Source organism: Gallinula chloropus, assembly GCF_964237585.1.
Source record: "Gallinula chloropus genome assembly, chromosome: 15".
NCBI classification, from domain to species: Eukaryota; Metazoa; Chordata; class Aves; order Gruiformes; family Rallidae; genus Gallinula; species Gallinula chloropus.
Window position 1 is genome coordinate 440025 of NC_140100.1, and position 17282 is coordinate 457306.

Here is a 17282-nt window from a genome sequence, read left to right on the forward strand (position 1 = left end):
CCGTTGTCCCCCTGGGGTTTGCGTACCTGGTGCTGCAGGTGCCCGGCAAGGACAATCGCTGTTGGGTGCTCAGGGGAGGACGGATGGGCCTTGCCGGGCGCGGGGCAGGCAGGGCTCCCTCCAGCCAGCCCAGGGGGCAGTGACAGCAGGTCAGGGCAGGCCTGTCTGACATGGGCTGGTTCTCTGGTGGAGGCCCGGGGAGGCTATGCCCCAAACCAAAACGCACTTAAAATCGCATCATTAGAACTGTTATGTGTGCTGTTTATCAGGCCAAGACCTGCAGCGTTGGAGACATTAAAACCCAGACTATGCAGAAACCACAGCACTACGAGCTACCCCGTGGGTTTGCTTGTGTTTTGTGAGGTGGGTCTGGCCAGCCCCAGTGCATCCTTTAGCAGAACCTCTGCCTTTTCCATGGGAGCTTGCTGGGTCCATGAATTTATGGCACTGCAGACCTGATGTCCATACCACCTCCCTGATGGCTGCAAACACATCCCACAGCAAGAAGGCTGAACTGGTGGGGCAGGCAAAGCACCACCCATCCTCTGCTGCGGTGCTTGCAGTAGGGAGGTAAATAATTAGCAGCAAGAACTGATTGTGCTTGAGATAAATTTAGGTTGGATTTGCTGAGACTCTCAGGGCAGAGGAGGTGGGACCGCCTTCCACCACTTCCTCACAGCATGGGCTTTGCCATTGGGGTGAGCTGGTGTTGGCTGGTTGTACCTTGAGGGCACAACTTCTGTGGGTGTTGTTTTCAGCTATCAGTTGCTCCACGGCAAAGTCTAGCTCCAAATAAATCAAGGCTCTTTCACGGAGTCCAGATGAGTCACAACTACAGGGCAGGAAACTCTTTTATCTTCGGGGCAGCTGGTTTAATGTAGATAGATGTTCACTCCTGAACTCTGAATAATTGCTGTGTCTTTACTTCTCATTAAAAACAAATCAAATGAGGGAAAACAGTGAGAAATTTCTCTGTGTTGCCTCTGTTTCTACCATCTCGGAGGGAACTTCCTCCAACTTGTGCTGTCTGCCCATACTGGGTCATTTGCCATATATTTTAATTGGCAGAAAAAAAGTGCTTTTGCTCCAAAGCACTGCTCCTTTTTTAAAGCTTGATTTTGCAGGCTTGGATGGAGCAGGGATTTGTTACAACAGGGTATAACCCAGCTCCCAGAGAGGTACTTGTGGGGTCTTCCTTCCTTTCCTGATGTGGGAGAGCATTGGATGAAGGGGAACAGCAGACAAGTTTGGTACCTTGTCAACAAGCCTGTCAAAAGGGCCACCTTCACCTCTGAAGAGCAGCTGAAGGGACAGGAGGACTTGGGCAGAAGGGAGCTCTTACACATGGGAGAAAAGGTGCAGTTTTGCTGGAGAGTCCCTTGAGTTGGTTATTTCTCTTTCCTAAGCATTTCAAGGAGCACTTTGCTTTTTGGGCTTGGTCCATGGGTCAGGACCTGCCTTCTTGGTTGTCTCTTTCTGCCAGAGTGTCCTGCCTGCACAGGCATGAGTGTCTTTTCTCACTTTATTTTCTGCCCACCAGTGACAGCAAAGCCTCGTGATGCTTTTCTGCTTCTTTGATGTCTGGTATTTGCCATCTGTAGAGCATTCAGTAGTGCCTATGCCAGGAGCTGCTCCACATCCACGATGAAACATGGGATGCTCAGGCTGCCACGGCTGTAAGCTGAAGCCTCTGTGTGCAGAGCCCCGTAGTTCCCAGTAAGCCCAGGGCTGGCTCTCCAGCACTGGCCTGTGTGATGCAGGCCTCTCTCCATGTGGTGATGCCCTCCTGTTCCACTGTCTTACCATCAGAACCACAGGACCCCGCTGTGGGCATGTCACTGACCCCCACGTGGCATCTTAGGAGTGTCCTGCCACCCAAAGCTCGTGTGGTTGGTCTTCTCTCTCTGTGCAATCTGTAAAGCCCTACATTCAGACACTATAATCGTTCCCCACAGGAATCCAAGGCAGCAGCTCAACACTGGGGCTTAGGCCACACTTGAGACCTCTGAATCTGTAGTCTGAAGCCAGAGAGTGATTGGCAGGACCCAACCTCCCCATCATTTCCCACTTTTAAATATCACAGTAATAAGAGGTAAAAATCATTGAAGGACTTGTGCATCCCACTGTGCCTACTCTGAAAGCAGGATGACAAGGAGCACGTAGCAAGGTTGTTATTAATACCCTGCCTCTTGATGATGGCTTTATAAACACCACCACCACAGGCACAGCTTCACGGTAGCATTTTGGCATGACCTTCCAGACAACTGTCCTGCTTTCTATCACACTTAACCCTTGCTTGATACTTAACCAATAAAATGATACGGGGAAGACCTTGCCCCTAAATATCTGACCTTATAGACAGGGGTACGAGATCAAAACTGAGAGAAACTGTATTAAGTGTTGTTGTGCTAAATGCTCTTTAGCCCTGATGCTCCTTGCCTGGGAACTGTGCCATGGGCTATGACAAGAAGGGGATCAGATGTTTGACGCCAGCAAAAACTCTCGGTGCTGTCAGGGATGACTCATGGGCAAAAGCCCCATGCAGCAGTCAGGCCATGCTCGCACTGAGAGGGGGACTTTGCTCTGTGGGGAGGACATCTTGGTGGGGACATGAGGGTCATGGCCCTGGGGAGACAGGCAGCTCCCAATTTGCAAAGCCAAGGAAAGATGCCCAGCTTTTCTAGTGACTTGCACATGTTTGGCATGGCTATTTGAAGTAGAAATCAGAATCAGAGGGGAGAAAAGATTTTGTAGCCTAATTGATGTGGATTGAGAAGGTGAGGAGCAGCTGTGGAGCCTGGGTCTGCTGCTGAGTAAGAGATTGGGGCTCACCAGTCCCCATCAGGACCTGGTGTTGTCTTGGTGCTGTTAGAAGTGGCCTTTTGTCCATTCACACTTGGCTTACAGAGGGTGCAGTTTGTTGGAACAGTGACCTGGGGAAAGACATGTACCAGAGAGGGCTGAGGGATGGCAAAACGCACAGGAGACAGGATCCCACTAGAATGGATGTGAGCAAGGGCGTGAGGCTGTCCCCATCCAGCTGTCTGGTAGGCAGCACTCACCCAGCACAGGGCTATTGGCCCATGTGGCCCCTGCTGTAGAGGGGGTCTGGGCAGCCCCTGGTGGGCAACGCATCTCTGTGGGAGCTGGTGGCAGACTGGGATTAGAGAGAGGCTTCCATGGTGTGATGGATGGGGACTGGCTGCAGAGCTGAGGTGCTTGAGGTCGCTCATGTCGGTGCTGCCCTGGCACTGCTCCATCTCTCCTGAGTCATGCCCTCGTCCCAACACTGCAGGTGTGTGTCTGCCTTTCACATCCTCACATGCCTCATTCCCCCACACCTCCTTGTCCTTCTGCAGGTCATCCTCCCCCAAAATGACGCAGCAGATGCGGGACCTGCAGCTGGCGCAGGCCAGGAAGCCGCCGGGCCCTTCCTCCCCCAACGCAGCCAAGAGGCTCTACAGAAACCTGTCGGGGAAGTTCCGTGTCAACTACACATCCTTCGATGAGGGGAGCCTGGTGGGACGGGGCGAGAAGGAGAAGCTCCGCAAATCCTATCTGGTCAGTGCCGCTGGCTCCGTCCGGTGTTACCGTGGCAGGTGGAGGGTCCGTGTGTGGGCCGTGCTGACACCTGGGTGGAAGCCCAGGAGTGTGTTAGTGAAGCCACCATGGAGCAGGTTCAGCTGGAGCTGGTGCAAGTGTTTGCTCAGCATCATCTGGCTGTGTCTGCAAAGAGCCAGTGCTCCCAGCCCCTGGCATCAGGGCATCCCCCCACCTGTTTGGGTTTGTGGGGTGCTTACGAAGGGCTGAAGTGTTGGGCAGGGTAGAGGAGGTTGGCCCATGTTCAGCTGACCTGCATTTCTCCCTCCATCCAGTTCCAGAGCAATGCTGCCCTGTTTGAGGCCGTGGAGCTGCAGGACCTAGACAGGGTCCAGGAGCTGCTGAAGCAGTACAGCCCTGAGGAGCTAGACCTCAACACCCCCAATAGCGAGGGCCTTCTGCCCCTGGACATCGCCATCATGACCAACAACGCTCCCATCGCCAGGGCCTTGCTGCAGGCAGGAGCAAAGGAGAGCCCGCATTGTGAGTTGGTGTGGGGAGTGCTGTGCACATCACCTGGGCCTCCAGCCTGGTGGAGTGGGGCACTCTGGGCAGCAGGGGCCAGGTCGGGGGAGAAGAGGTGGTCACTGAGCTCTGGGAAGCTGGTGCAGGCTGTGGCAGGGGCTCGAGTAGAACCCAGGAGCAGGACACAGAGGGGAGGACCGGGCCTCAGGTTGGGGAATTAGTGCCAGCAGAGCCTGGGCTTGCCCTCACCACCTTCTCTTCCCTCCTCCTGGCTGCCCTCCTGTGACACATGGCCCCGCAGTCGTGAGCCTGGAGAGCCGCTCACTGCACCTCTCCACGCTGGTGAGGGAAGCAGAGCAGCGTGTCAACGAGCTGATGGCGCAGGTGGTGAATGAGGCACCCAACGCCGACTGCTCCGAGAAGGAGAAGCAGCTCAAGGCCTGGGAGTGGCGATACCGGCTTTACAAGCGCATGAAGGCAGGGTTTGAGCATGCCCGTGAGTGCCCGCAGGAGGGCTTGGGTACCTGGGGGGGTCTGGGGGGCAGCAGGGATGTGTGTGGTGCAGGCAGCGGAGTGCTCCGGGAACACATCCCTGGGCATGGGGGGGATACTGAGGGGTTCAGGGTGACTTTCCGTGCTGTAATGGTCCCTGTGCTCTCTGTCCCCAGGAGTGCCAGACGCACCCACCAACGTCAGCCTCTCCGTGGCCAGCAGCTCCGCGGTGCAGGTGACCTTCTGGGAGCCCCTGAGTGTCAACTCAGCTGTCGTCACCAAGTACAAAGGTAAGGACCAAGGTCCCCACAGCAGTGCAGGGGCACGCAGAGATGCCAGGGGCCTTGAGTGTGTTGGTGGGGTGTGCAGTGATGCTCATCTGCACACCAGCACTGCTGACAAGGCCCTGTCATGCTGCCTTTGGGCTTGAGCACAGGAGGAGCCAGGGCTGCCTGCTGCTGCATAGCCCAGCCACCACCCAGACGGTCTGAGCGGGACTGCACCATGTCCTGCACCAAGGCATGGTTGAGGGTGCTGGTTGTTTGCTGCCCCCCTATCCTGCACAGTGGGGAGGGCTGCTCCTGTGCCCCTCACCACTTAAAACATCTATTTTGCTTCTGGGAGAATTTCCTCCATCCCCAACTCCACCCCCGTGGTTTGAGGGTGCTGGCCCTGGCTGACATGGCTTGGGGAGAAGGACCGCAGCTCCCCGTGCTGACTCCCTGCTGTGGCTGCCCCCTCCCCGCCTTCACTCGGCTGCCTCCCCCTCCCATGCTGCCTGCAGCAGCTGGCCCTGAGGCCCTGCAGCCAGCTCCCGTAGCTTGTCCCCACAGCGTATGGCACCTTGGGGTCTCTCTCCTTTCAGTGGAGTGGAGCTGCTCCCCCACCTTCTCACCGCTGCTCGGCGAGGCTGTGATCGACAAGCTCAAGAACCTGCACTTCACCATCCAGGGGCTGGTGTCGGTGAGCTCTCGGGGTACCCAGCAGGGGTCCGGGCTGTGGGGGGAAGAGCCTGTGGCTGGGAAAAGCCACTGGGCACAGTGAGGCCATTCTCTGCTGCTATCACAGGGAGGGGATGGGGCATAGTCTCGAGCAGGAGGAATAGGGTTGTGCCACAGTGGTGTTGAGCATGGCACACGGCAGAATGGAGAGCGTGCGGCCAGGAGAGGCATCTGTTTGTCCCTGCATGGCCATAGCCACCCTGGAGATGGAGAGAGTCATTGCACAGGGTGCTTGGGGACTCTCGAGTGAAAGGCAGGATGGGCCCATTCACCCAGTGCCTGATTTATCCTCTGTCCCCCACTCCACTCCCATCTCCACCGTTCTCCTCCTGGGCAGTAAATCAGTGGCTCGTTCCTCTGCCCCCTGCACAGACCAACCCCCCACACCAGCCCATCTCTCATTGGAGAGGGGGAACCATCCCTGTCTCTGTCTCCAGCAGCTCGGCAAGGTCAAGGGCTGGTTGGAGCCAGGCCTCCCCACTGTTTTATCTCCCTGAGAACCATGGGGGCCGTGCTGCCTGTCAGCTGTCCCCTCCCCAGAGGCAGCCGCCCTGTCCCTGGCATGCATTGGACTGGGGGGGGTGGAGACGGGGCAGGATGGGGGCCATGGCAGGATGGAGCTCGGGATGGGACGTGGGGAGATACTGGGGTGGGCGGGGTTGCCATTACCAGGGAGATGCAGCACCACAGCGCTGGGGGCAGGCAGGGACAGCCAGCTTGAGGAGCTGGGAAAGCCCGTGGTGTAGTTAGAGGGGCTTAGCCAAGGCAGCGATGCCGGAGCCCCAGAGCCGCTGTCAGGACAGGAGAGCTGCCCTGGTGTGCAGCACCACGGGGCGCGAGCGGAGCCCGGAGCAGTGCCGCTGCAAGGAGCTGGCTCGAAGCCATCAATCACGCCTTCAGAGCTGCTTCGCAGGCTCCTGTTTGCCTTCATGAGTGCCTGGAGGCCTTGCAACATCTGGCAGCTTGACTGAGCTTTAATCAGAGGCATTTAATCACTGCCACCATGCCACAAGCCCTTGACAGCGCCGGGCCAGCTCTCTCTCTCCAGGGAACAGATCCTTGCACATCACAGCAGCAAGGCAGCACCCGACCCTCCCAGCTCTGGAAGCACTATGTCTTTGGGGCTAGAGCATCTCCTGGCAAGGGGTCTTTGCAGAGTCCCATCTTTCCTCTGCCTCCCCCTGAACCAGCCACCTGGGCTGTGGGGATTCTCTAGTGTCTGATAACACGAGCTTTACACAGCTGGGGGAGGTCAGAGCCAGTGACCCGGACTGTGGGCTCCCAATTTGATACTCCTCATGGTTGTACTGGTGTACTGGGCAGGGGTGGATCCTCCTTCCCTCACACGCTGAGGCAGGACTGGTGCTGGTGCACTGAGTGTGGCTTCTCTCCTTGCAGGGCACGGCATACTACGTCCAGGTGTCTGCCTACAACATGAAGGGCTGGGGCCCCCCGCAAGCTTCCGTGCCCCCTTTTGCCATCCCTTCCAGTAAGTACCTCTGGGAATACCGGGGGCAGCTGACACTGGCTGGGGCGGGGGTGGGAGGGAGGGGGGCAGCAGCTCCCTGTGCCATCTGAGGGTTCCTCTCACTGCTGGGATGGGGTCTCATGTGCCCAGGAGCAGAAGCAGCATTTGGGGTCTGCCATCCCACAGGGCTCACACTGCCAGTGACCAAGCCCCACAAGGCATCTCTAGGGTACAGCTGAAGTGAATCAGACCTGAGTGGGGTTTATTTATTTTTTTACCTCCAATAATATTTCTCCCTTCAGTAAGGATCTTTACTGGCCCAGCAGAATATAGTCAGGCACCTCCCTGGGTGTTTTTAAAGCTCCTAAAAATAGTGGCGAGCCCCAGCCAAAGTTAACAGAGCTGAACTTTCCATGGAAAACAGCAGCAGGCAGGACACAGGGGGTGTTTGAAGCAATTAATGTAAAGCTAACGGTGAAGTGCCGGCGGGTCCCCAGCCCCACTCCTGGTCCTGCTGCCGTCTCACAACGGGTGGAGCTGGCAGGAGAGTTTTATTTATGTGTTTGCCAAAGTGAGCCCAGCTCTTGGCACTCCCCTGGAGAAAGACGAAGTTCTGGGGAAGACCTGGAGGAAGACACTGGAAAGAATTTTTTAAGGCTGGTGAAGTGCAGCAACAACAGACAGGACCTTGTTCTTTCCCTCTGCTGTGTCCCTGCCACGCTGCAGGGTGCTGGGGGCCATGGGGTGCTGTGCACAGCCAGGGTGCTCCTGGAAAAAGAGGAGCATAACTGGGGTAGTCCCAAAGCCCTGCCCACCCACCCAGCACCTGTGGCTGCTGCCGTGCTATGCCATGCCATGCAGTGCATATGGGACGCATGGGTGAGGTGCCAGGGGGTGACCTACCGTGGGGAAGAGGGGATGGGAAGCCCCCTTTCTCCCAGGCTTAGGGGCAGGTGCTGGGGCAACAGGTCAGGTGCTGGGGGTGATGCTGGTCTGTCCCCGCAGACTGGCGGGAGTACGACGGCCGGGCTCCTCGGCGGAGGGGACAAGCTGAAGCTCTGGACCATCTCCTGAGCCAGGTGAAGACTGTCCACCAACACTGCGTTTGCCATGGTAAGTGCACGGCATGGCACTGTGGGGAGGCTGGGCAGGGGGATCCAGCCAGACCCCAGGGCTGTGGCATGGTCTGCTGGGGTGGCACCAGGAGTAGGTCTTTCCCATGCGCGGGCATAGAGGGGAGACAGCTCAGGCAGTGGAGACCTTGGCAGAGCCTCTCCACTGGGTTGGCATGCCGTGCCACGGGCTGCCAGCCTGGCCCTTCATCTCCTGCCACAACATCCTCTGTTCTCTGCTCCCCAGAACCCTGCAAGAACCAGCCCCAGAGCAGGAAGCACTCGGTCTCCAAGAGCCTCAAGCACCTTTTCCACCCCGGCAGCAAGTTTCTCAAGACGCTGAAGCGGTGAGAGGCTGATGTGCAGCGGTGGTGGAGAGCCTATCTCCCAGCAGGGACATATGGCTGGCTGCCCATCCTGGGCACAGCAGGGAGCTAGCTGCACAAGCCAGGGGCTGGGGGGTGCTCAGAGGTGGGTCCTTGGCTGGAGTGAGCTGGTGGTGGCACTGGAGACTCCCATTGCCCAGAAATCAAGTGTCTCTCCTTGGTGTTTCCATTTGGATGGCCCAAGCTGTGCCTGTGGCCACATCACTGACCATCACTCCGCTCTCCTCTAGACCCCACCACTCTCCCACCACCCACCCTCCCACTCGGCCTCCAGGCATCCCAGCATGTCTCCTGCAGAGGCCTGGCCCTGTTGGTTTCCCTAGTGCTGGCCAGAGCATCGGCCACAACATCAGCTTTGGCACTGGTCAGCTCGGGGTGACACGGAAGTCTGTCTTGCCTCCCACGCAGGGGCCTCTACCTGACAGCCATCTTCTACAAGGACGACAACATCCTTGTGACCCATGAGGACCAGATCCCCGTGGTGGAGATTGATGACACTTACTCCTGCCTGCTCATGCAGGATTTTCTCTGGTTCACCAAGGTGGGTGGCTCAGGGACCCTGTGCTGTGTGCTTGGGGCGTAGCAGCAGTGTGTCTGCTGACAAACCCGCCTGCCTGGCCACCACCCCAGATGCTGCTGAGGTGATGGCCACCACCCCAGACACCGTTTTCTCCAGTGGTGTCACAATCTGCAGAGTGCCTCCTTCATTGCAGCAGCTCCCCTGGAGCCACCCACACCAGCAGCAGTGCCCGTTGTGTGCGGAGCATTGTGGGGCTCTTGCCGGGGCTGGCTGGGGCGGATGTGGGGCTGGGAGCAGCACCAGGGACACCCCACACACACAGAGGAACATCAGCCAGTCCTGCTACTCACACCAGGCAACACAACATCTGGCAACTCTTGGGCTTCCCGGCCTTGTCTGAAGGACCTCCAGTGTCCCACTGCCCTCATATGCTGTGCAGGGCAGCGCGGTGCCGAGAGCCACTCGCAGCCGGGGAGCACTGGGCTGAGCCAATGTCTGGCAGCCCGTAGTTGTTCCTGGGGTTGGGCACAGACAGAGAAACTGCCAGGGAATGGCATTTCCATCCCAGTCCCTGGGAGCCCAAAGGTGATGGCCCAATGCCGTGCTGGGCAGGCTGCGTGCCACAGCCGGGGGGTGGGCGCCGCGTCCCCACAGGGATGCCAGCGGCTCCTCCGCTGTTTAACTGCTTCATGGCAGCATCCTGCTGCTGCAGCTCTGCTGCTGCCGTACAGAGCAGGATGTGCAGGGTGCTGCTGCCTGGTCTGCTGCTGTCAGTCAGCTTAGTGAGAGGGCAGGCTGGTGGCTCAGGGCCAAAAATCTTCTGCTGGAGGGTCCTTCTCTACTGAGGGAGAAGGATATCTCCTCCCTCCTTCTCGGTTATTTTCTACTCAGACTTAAGCAGGTCTCAGTTGTAGGCAAAGACAGGTATCTGAGGGGACAGAGAGCTTCCCTCAGGTCTGGTCTCTGGAGGCACACGGCGCTGCACCCCTCCCAAGGGATGATAGGTGCATTTCCCCAAAATGCCGTTGTGTGACCCAGCTGCAGGCAGTGGTGACCCTTCGGTGTGCTGCAGGTGTCATGCATGTGGGACGAGATCCTGTGGTTGCGACAGTGTGTCACTGTCTCCCAGTCATCCTGCTCCTGCATCCTGCAGACACGTTTCAAGATGCTGCTGGCCATCTCGCAAATGCAGGTGAGGAGGGGGGAAGGACAAGCATTTTTGGGGGGTCACTGTGATCCAGTCCCCTAGTGGATACACTGTGTCCAGGAATACCTCAGGCTCTGCCAGTCCTGCCTGCAGCTCCATCGGCAGCAGGGCTGAGTGCTCCTGCCTTGTCTTCCCTGGCAGGACCCCAGTTGTGGGGCAGTGAGTTGTCGGTGGTTTCTCATGCTGGGGGGCTGGGGGCTGTCAGTGGGGGCTTTACTGGATAGGCTGGTTTCCAGCTGGCAAAGGGGAGATCCTCAGCCACGTTCTGGCTGCCCAGCCCCGTAGAGCTCTGTACCTCAAGGTTGTCCCCTGACCCATTGCTTTCTCCTGCCCTCCTGTCACATCCCGCAGGGGCTGCTGGGCATCCAGGACCTGGGGCAGGTCTTCTTCGAGCCTGTCAAAGACAAACAGGGCAACATCCTCATTGTCACTCTGAAGGAGGTGAAGACCAACCAGACCTTTGAGAGTGTCCGCTGGGTTCCCATATGCAAGCTGCAGACCAGCCGCAAGTCCGTGTCGTCCCCCGAGGAGCCCACTGCTCTGGACACGCTGCTCATCTCCCTCCAGGTGCTGCGCTGGTGCCATTGTGGCAGGGGCTGCACTGGGCTCCACTGCAGGACCACCAGTGCTCCCTGCTCCCCCTTGTGCTGGAGGTGGGGTCCCAGCAGAGCCCAAGCCACCGAGGGCTTGGTCCTGACTGCAGGCAGAGGGGGAGCAGAGCCTGGACAGCCTGCACAGTCTGTTGCCTTGAGCGGGGGCATCTGGAGGGGCCAGGATTTGTCCTGGCAGCTCTGGGTTGTACCTGCTCTGCCACTTCTCTTCTGCTGTCTGGGCTGGCTGTGCCGTGGCCCTCGACGTGAGGGAGGAGAGAGCCCCACTGTGAGGGTTTGCTCAATCCAGCAGTGCCTTTCTCCTCAGGACAAGCTGGCTTACCACCAGCGGAGCAGCCATGCCCTCTCCCCAGGCCTCTACCTGGGCTACTTGAAGCTGTGCAGTGCCGTGGATCAGATCCGAGTGCTGGTGCCCGAGCAGCTCCCCAACATCCTGTGCCATGTCAAGATTCGCTCCAACCCCAACATATCCAGGTGGGCCTTGCAGGGCAGCTCACCGAGGGCAGCCAGGCTCCTCTGTCCCACCCAGACCCCCAGCCCAAGAGCATCCATTACCCTGCTTCTGCTTTCGGGCTCCTTGCAGCGGCACAGTATTCCATCTCAGCCCTGCTCCCTGCCATGTGGTGCAGCCTGGAGCTGGAGCAAACCAAGGTCCCCCTCTATCACCCCAGCTCCCACATCCCTCAGAGTACTGCACCAGCTGGGGGAGGGACAGCCAAGCAAATAGAGCTCTCATAGTAATTGTGGGTTCAGGTCCATCCCAGGTTGTCCCATCCTGCATGTGCCTGTGTCTCCCTTCTCCAGGGAGGAGTGGGAATGGCTGCAGAAGATGGCCATCATGGAGGAGCCCGTTCCTACAGAGCCAGAGGCTGAAACCTCCCAGAACCACTTGTTTCAGGAGCTCCAAGGAGCCATCAAGGAGCTGATGACCCTGGTCAACATCCCATTGCAAGAGGTATGGGCAGGTGCCAGTGTCTGGGGAGGAGGAAAGAGAAGAAGCTGTGCAGCATCGTGCTGGTCGCTGCAGCAGGCAGGGTACTGCATCCCCATGTCCCTCTCTGGGAGCCTGCAGCATCGACTGGATTTTAGTTCTGTGCAAACAGAAGGCAAGTGGTGGACAACTGGCATCTGAAACATCCACCTGCCCAGGGACAGCGTCCACTGGAGCTGTTTGTCTTACCCTCCCCCATAGCTCCAAAGCAAGGATGGTGAATCCAGGTTTGCGTTGTTGCTGGCCATGTGGTTTGGTACCAGGCTTAGCCCTTGCAGCATGAGACCAACCCAACTCCATCCCTCCAAAGCAGGATGGTCCCTGGGCAGTGGTGAGATGGAGCTCCAGCCCCCTGTGCCAGACTGCATGGGTACAAATCCCTCCTCCACCACGCTGAGTATTTTCTGGGAAGATGCCCACCAGCCCGAGTACCAGGCACATACATATTTCTGGCCAGGCAACTCTGGGACAGCTCTCTGAGCAGGGCTGAGACCATCACTGGTGCTGCTTCTTCTCTGAGACCCTGTTGTACTGGCTGTCACCAGTAGATTGGAGACTTTCAGAGCAGTAAGAGAGGAAGGGAGGTGCACAGATTATGCTGAAAGCAGGGAACCTCTGCCTGTGTGCTGGAATGGCAGTCCCCTGCTGCACATGGCCCCTGGGGCCTACTCTGCTGATGAGAAGTAGGCATGCTGGAAGGTGCTACCCCCACACCTGGCAGCATCTGGGCCTCAAACAGCTGGGTATTGGAGTGGTGGCAATGGCAACTGTTACCTGCAGTCTCTTCCTGCAGGCCAAAGATTTCCGTCTGTACAGCCAAGAGGTGCTGGACTTTGGGGGTCAGGTCTCCTTCCTGCTGCTGCTGCCTCCATCAGACGACGTCTGCACTGCTCCAGGCCAGAACAACCCCTACACCCCCCGTTCCGGCTTCCTCACGCTGCCGCTGCAGATCTTCGAGCTAGGTGAGGAGTGGTGATGCCAAAACCCATCCTTGCCTGTGTCTTTGCCCTCTTGAGACCTCTTGAGAGCTGGGATGGGCAGTGAGGTGGGCTGGAACTCCCTTGCCTTCCCCAGGAGAGGAGGGATGGAAGGGGATGCCAAGGGCTCTCCAGGTGGGCTAGAGGAGAGTATTGCCTCCTCCTTGCATTGGGCTAGTGTGGCAGAGCCCGTAGGGCACCCACAACAAGGGACCTGATGTTCCTCATTCCCTTCCCAGTCCACTTCTTCACGTATGATCGGGAGTTCATCACCCAGTACTGCCAGGTGTCTGCCCTCCTGGAACTGGAGTCGCTCCTCTCTCAGCAGAGCCTCAGGGAGGCCTTCTCCGACGCCGAGCTCTCCACTGCGAAGCAGAGGCACCAGCAGGTTCAGGACTACATCCAGGTATGTGGAGTCAGAGTGTGCTGGGATGGAGCCAGACTCAACGGTGCCCATGGGACATGGCCGGGTCAGTCCTGCCCTGGACAAGCTCCAGGAGCATCCCCGCCGGGCTGGTCACTGGACTTGGTGGCTGTGGCTCCCGTGGGATTTCTCTGACACACCAGACAGGCAGCAGCAGGCAGGGCTTTGTCTAGCAACTTCTTACTGCAGTGATCGCATTAAAACTCTGGAGGCTTCTGCTTTGTGGGTGGAAAAAGGCCTGGAAGCACATCTTGGGATGGCCATGCAGAAGAGCTACCCCATGCTACCCCCTCTCCCAGCACCCTGCCTGTAGCAGGCAGCTCCTGCCAAACCAGCAGCTGCTGGTGGTTGAAGCAACATCTTCCCACCTGGGAGCACTTCTGTGGGATTTCCTGACTCAGGGATTCTCCCAAAGCTTTTCCCTCTTGGGAAGCTGTGTGGTGAAAGCCTGTGTCTTGCTGTGGGGCTTTGGTTTTTGAAAGGAATCGTTTGTTTCCTATTTTGGCAGCAAATGGAGGAGATCTGGCGCGAGATGCGCTGGATAATGGATGCTCTGCAGCACGCCCGGTACAAGCAGCCCTCCTGCGGGGTGTCTCTCAGCGGCTTCCTCAGCGAGGCTGGCGGGGCAGTGAAGGAGAAAACCCGATCCACCTCGTCCCACCTTGATTACCTTCCCTCTCCAGCAGCCTCACCAGAGACCAGCCGAAAGCTGAACTCCGGTAAGGGCCTGGCTTTGCAAAGCTCCTGCCCAGTGCACTGCAGGGGAGAACGGGAGGGCTCTGTCTGGCTGCAGCATGGGGGTGTGGGCAGGCTGGCGTCAGGAGCATGGGCAGGGCAGTCAGTCTCAGTTGGGGCAGGGCCTGCTCTGCCTGCACAGCACGGGTGTATGGTAAGGGTGCAAGTGCTTGGGGGCTTCCTTGGGCGCTGTCAGATATAAACCCTCAGCCAGGGCTGCCGACAGCCAGGCTGAGCCCCTCTTCGTTTCTCTTACACCCCTCACAGACTCGCACGGGCTGTCGGATGAGGAGGGCTCCTCAGAGGTGTTCCTGGCCACCGACAGCGACTATGACTCCAGCAGAGCGCAGAGCCCAAAGGAGCTTGACTTGGTGTACTCCTCGGGGCCCGAGTGCTGCAGCAGGAGAGTTGCCCGCACCCTCCGGGACGGCGCCCCGGACGTCCTGCAGACCCATGAGCTCAAGACTCCCCCGCCCCCACCGCTGGAGGAGCCCCGTCCACCTCCCGAGCTCTACGACAGCGATTTCGTCCTGCCCAGCCGACAGATCGAGCTGCTGCGCATCACGGAGAAGCGGCAGGCGTACTGCGTTCGAACCAGCAGCCTGGACTTCCCCAAGCCCATCTGCCAGGCCGCCAGAAAGTCCTGCCCCGGCTCAGTCGACAGCTCCCCGACGGAGAGCAGGACCGCAGGCCACTGCGGCCAGCTCAGGCTGGGGACTGGCTCAACACACAGCCCCGAGCACAGCCGGGGCGGGCAGAGCTCTGAGCCTGTCTTCCGAACGCGCTCAGACGAGTGGACTCAGAGCTTCCAGGAGCAGCCGGAGCAGCCCGGGTGCCTGGCCGACCGAGAGAAGAAGCCGGGCTCTGTCACCCTGTGGGTCTGGCCCCAGTATGAAACCGGACTCCCCAAAGAGACCACTGTCAAGGTACCAGAGCCTGCAAAGGGCAGTGTCGTGGCTCTGCCGTGTCCAGGTGGAAAGGCTGGCGGGATGGGGAGGCAGGTGGCACGGGCTCACGTGCCCCTCACCTGGCACTGCCGTCTCCATCCTCCACCATCCAGGGCTGAAGTCCTCACAAGACCTGCAGCACTCCTGCCCCATGTCCCTTTGTCCCTGCAGTGGTGACGAGGTTCCCAGCAGCACGGGATGGGGAGTGTGGTGCTGCGGGAGTGATAGGTGCTGCTGTGGAGCGGGTGAGACAGGACCGTGGGTGAGGTATTTCTGGGGAACGAGGAGGTGGAGTCCTGGTTCAGCTCTCAGTTCATGGTTCAGCAGCTGACAGTGGGTTAGTGCCAGCTAGGGTGAGCAGGGAGTGAGCAATGGTCACACTGATGGGTTTCCCTCACCATGTCCTGGTGTTGAAACACAGCAGTCCCCTGGCCAGAATCCAGCTGTCACCCCCAATCCTATCCCCAGCCTTCCCACAGCCTCTCCTGCCCAGGTCTCTGCTCAGCCCTCCAGTCCTGTGTGCCTTTGGATAAGGGAGAGCAGGAGCCGCTCAAATCCAGCCCATGAAGGAGACCGAGCAAAGCTGCCTCCTGCGATGGGAATCACCAGAGTCGCTGAGCGACCTGGTTCATCTACACAAGGGCTTTGCTGCTGGGAGCTGACCAGCCATGGAGGAAGTCCCCCAAGGCACCCATCTTGGGCAGATCTACCTCCTTTGCTCCCAGCCATGAAGCTCCTTTCTCCATTGAAATTTCCCTTCCGACGTTGCTGGTGCCCAGAACGTAAACATCTCACCGTTCAAATGGCAGAGGAAGGACAGAGCTGATGGGCCGATGGGTCTTATTGCTGGGGAGTTTTGATAGCTGGTTTCCCCATGCCCGGCAGGGATGTTAAAAGCAGAGGGGAATCTGACTCTCAGTATTTATTTTCCATTTGAGAAATTACCATAGATTTCTATGCAACTGAAGCGCAGCCCTCGGGTTCCTGGCGGGCTGCCCACGTGGCTTTTGAAGTTGCAAAGCTCTGGACACGCCTGCTTGAAAGCGTTTTACGATGTTCTCCTCGAAGAAAGCCGAGTTCAAAGGAACGGCTCCTCGACTGGCATAAATCAAATGAGCCCTGCGATGATTGTTCAGAGCTGGCAGGGTTCACATGGGCCCAGGGCTTGGACCACCCTGCCGGGGCACTGCTCGCGGTGCTCCGCGAGCCCTTACGGCTGTGCCAAAGGAAACGGTGGCTTTGCCCAGGCAAGGATGGATGTCCTGCTTCAGGGCCTTTGAAGTCAAGTAGCAGGCTCCTGATGGTTCTTAGCAGCCAGAGCCCAGATGAGCTCGTTTTTTCGGCCGCATTTGGGATTCTGAGGGCAGAGAAGGTAGCTGTTGGTGAGAGAACCCCGAGCTTGGGAATGGGATGTAATGTAGAGCCACTTCCCAGAGAGCTCTCGGCCTGGCACCGCCGGTGTGGCAGAGCTGTTGTGGTTCCGCTGCTCTGACGGTCTGGGTCCTGCTCGTGAGAGGGACTTGATGCAGATGCCTCAGTGATGCCAGGAGCAGGGCTGAGGCCGAGCCCACTCTGGCCGCAGGTAATGCAGCGGTGGGGCATCCTGAGTGAAGCAAGGCGAGCTGTAGGTGACACATGCAAGAGCCAAGCTGTAAGGACACAGAGGTGGCAGGAAAGCAGTGCTCGAGTTGGGGCCCAGGCATGCCTGCGGCTCCACACCAGGTGCTGCCTCTGGCCCTCAGTTCCTCCTTGTTCCTTCCCCTCACCAGCCGTCTCTCCCATCTTTCCACAGCTGCACATCACCAGCCAGACTTCCGCTGGGGAGGTGGTGAAGCTGGTGGTGCTCAAGATGAACGACCTCTCCCGCAAGACGCTGGGCGGCTTGGGCACCTACTGCTACAGCGAGGAGCAGCTGGAGCACTTCGGACTGGTGTTCGCCTCCGACGAGAGCGAGCAGTGGCTTCCCGACGACTTCTTGCCTCTGTCCCTCCAAACTACCCGGCCCCAGGGGCGGTTCTACATCCGCATCAAGGAGACGTCCCCTCTGGTGCTCCAGTACGGGCCGGCGACCACCGTATGAGAGGAGGAGAGCCGGCCGGGCGGTGTGGGAACCTCAGCTTCCAGAGAGCAGACAGCTCGTCTCTGATGCTTCCTTCTTCCACAGACACCCTCTCATCAGGCGTCCGCGGGGTGGAATGGGATCATACTGGGCTATGTGTTATTTGTTTGTGTTATTTTTTTCTCTTTTTTCCTTTTTTTTTTTTTTAACCAAAGAGACATCGAGACTCAGTTTTTCTGACTGCAGAAGAGGAGGGTGGAGTGCGGAGACCTCAGAGCTTGGGAGGA

At 58.5% G+C, this 17282-nt stretch overlaps 1 protein-coding gene across 1 annotated transcript in view; it reads left to right on the top strand.

The window, feature by feature from the left end:
• LOC311197369 (ankyrin repeat and fibronectin type-III domain-containing protein 1-like) overlaps positions 1-17016 on the top strand; it is a gene marked incomplete at its 3' end in the record, with an annotated part of 171916 nt that extends 154900 nt beyond the window's left edge. Inside the window, exons 6-23 of the mRNA XM_084271121.1 lie at positions 3360-3561; positions 3876-4083; positions 4367-4561; positions 4734-4847; positions 5423-5520; positions 6957-7047; positions 8032-8139; positions 8386-8485; positions 8933-9065; positions 10117-10236; positions 10603-10818; positions 11170-11336; positions 11667-11817; positions 12647-12815; positions 13070-13236; positions 13763-13973; positions 14257-14915; positions 16729-17016. Of these exons, the coding sequence (XP_084127247.1) occupies positions 3360-3561; positions 3876-4083; positions 4367-4561; positions 4734-4847; positions 5423-5520; positions 6957-7047; positions 8032-8139; positions 8386-8485; positions 8933-9065; positions 10117-10236; positions 10603-10818; positions 11170-11336; positions 11667-11817; positions 12647-12815; positions 13070-13236; positions 13763-13973; positions 14257-14915; positions 16729-17016 (3397 nt within the window). The remainder of the gene's footprint in view (positions 1-3359; positions 3562-3875; positions 4084-4366; positions 4562-4733; positions 4848-5422; positions 5521-6956; positions 7048-8031; positions 8140-8385; positions 8486-8932; positions 9066-10116; positions 10237-10602; positions 10819-11169; positions 11337-11666; positions 11818-12646; positions 12816-13069; positions 13237-13762; positions 13974-14256; positions 14916-16728) is intronic.
• Positions 17017-17282: the final 266 nt, after the last annotated feature.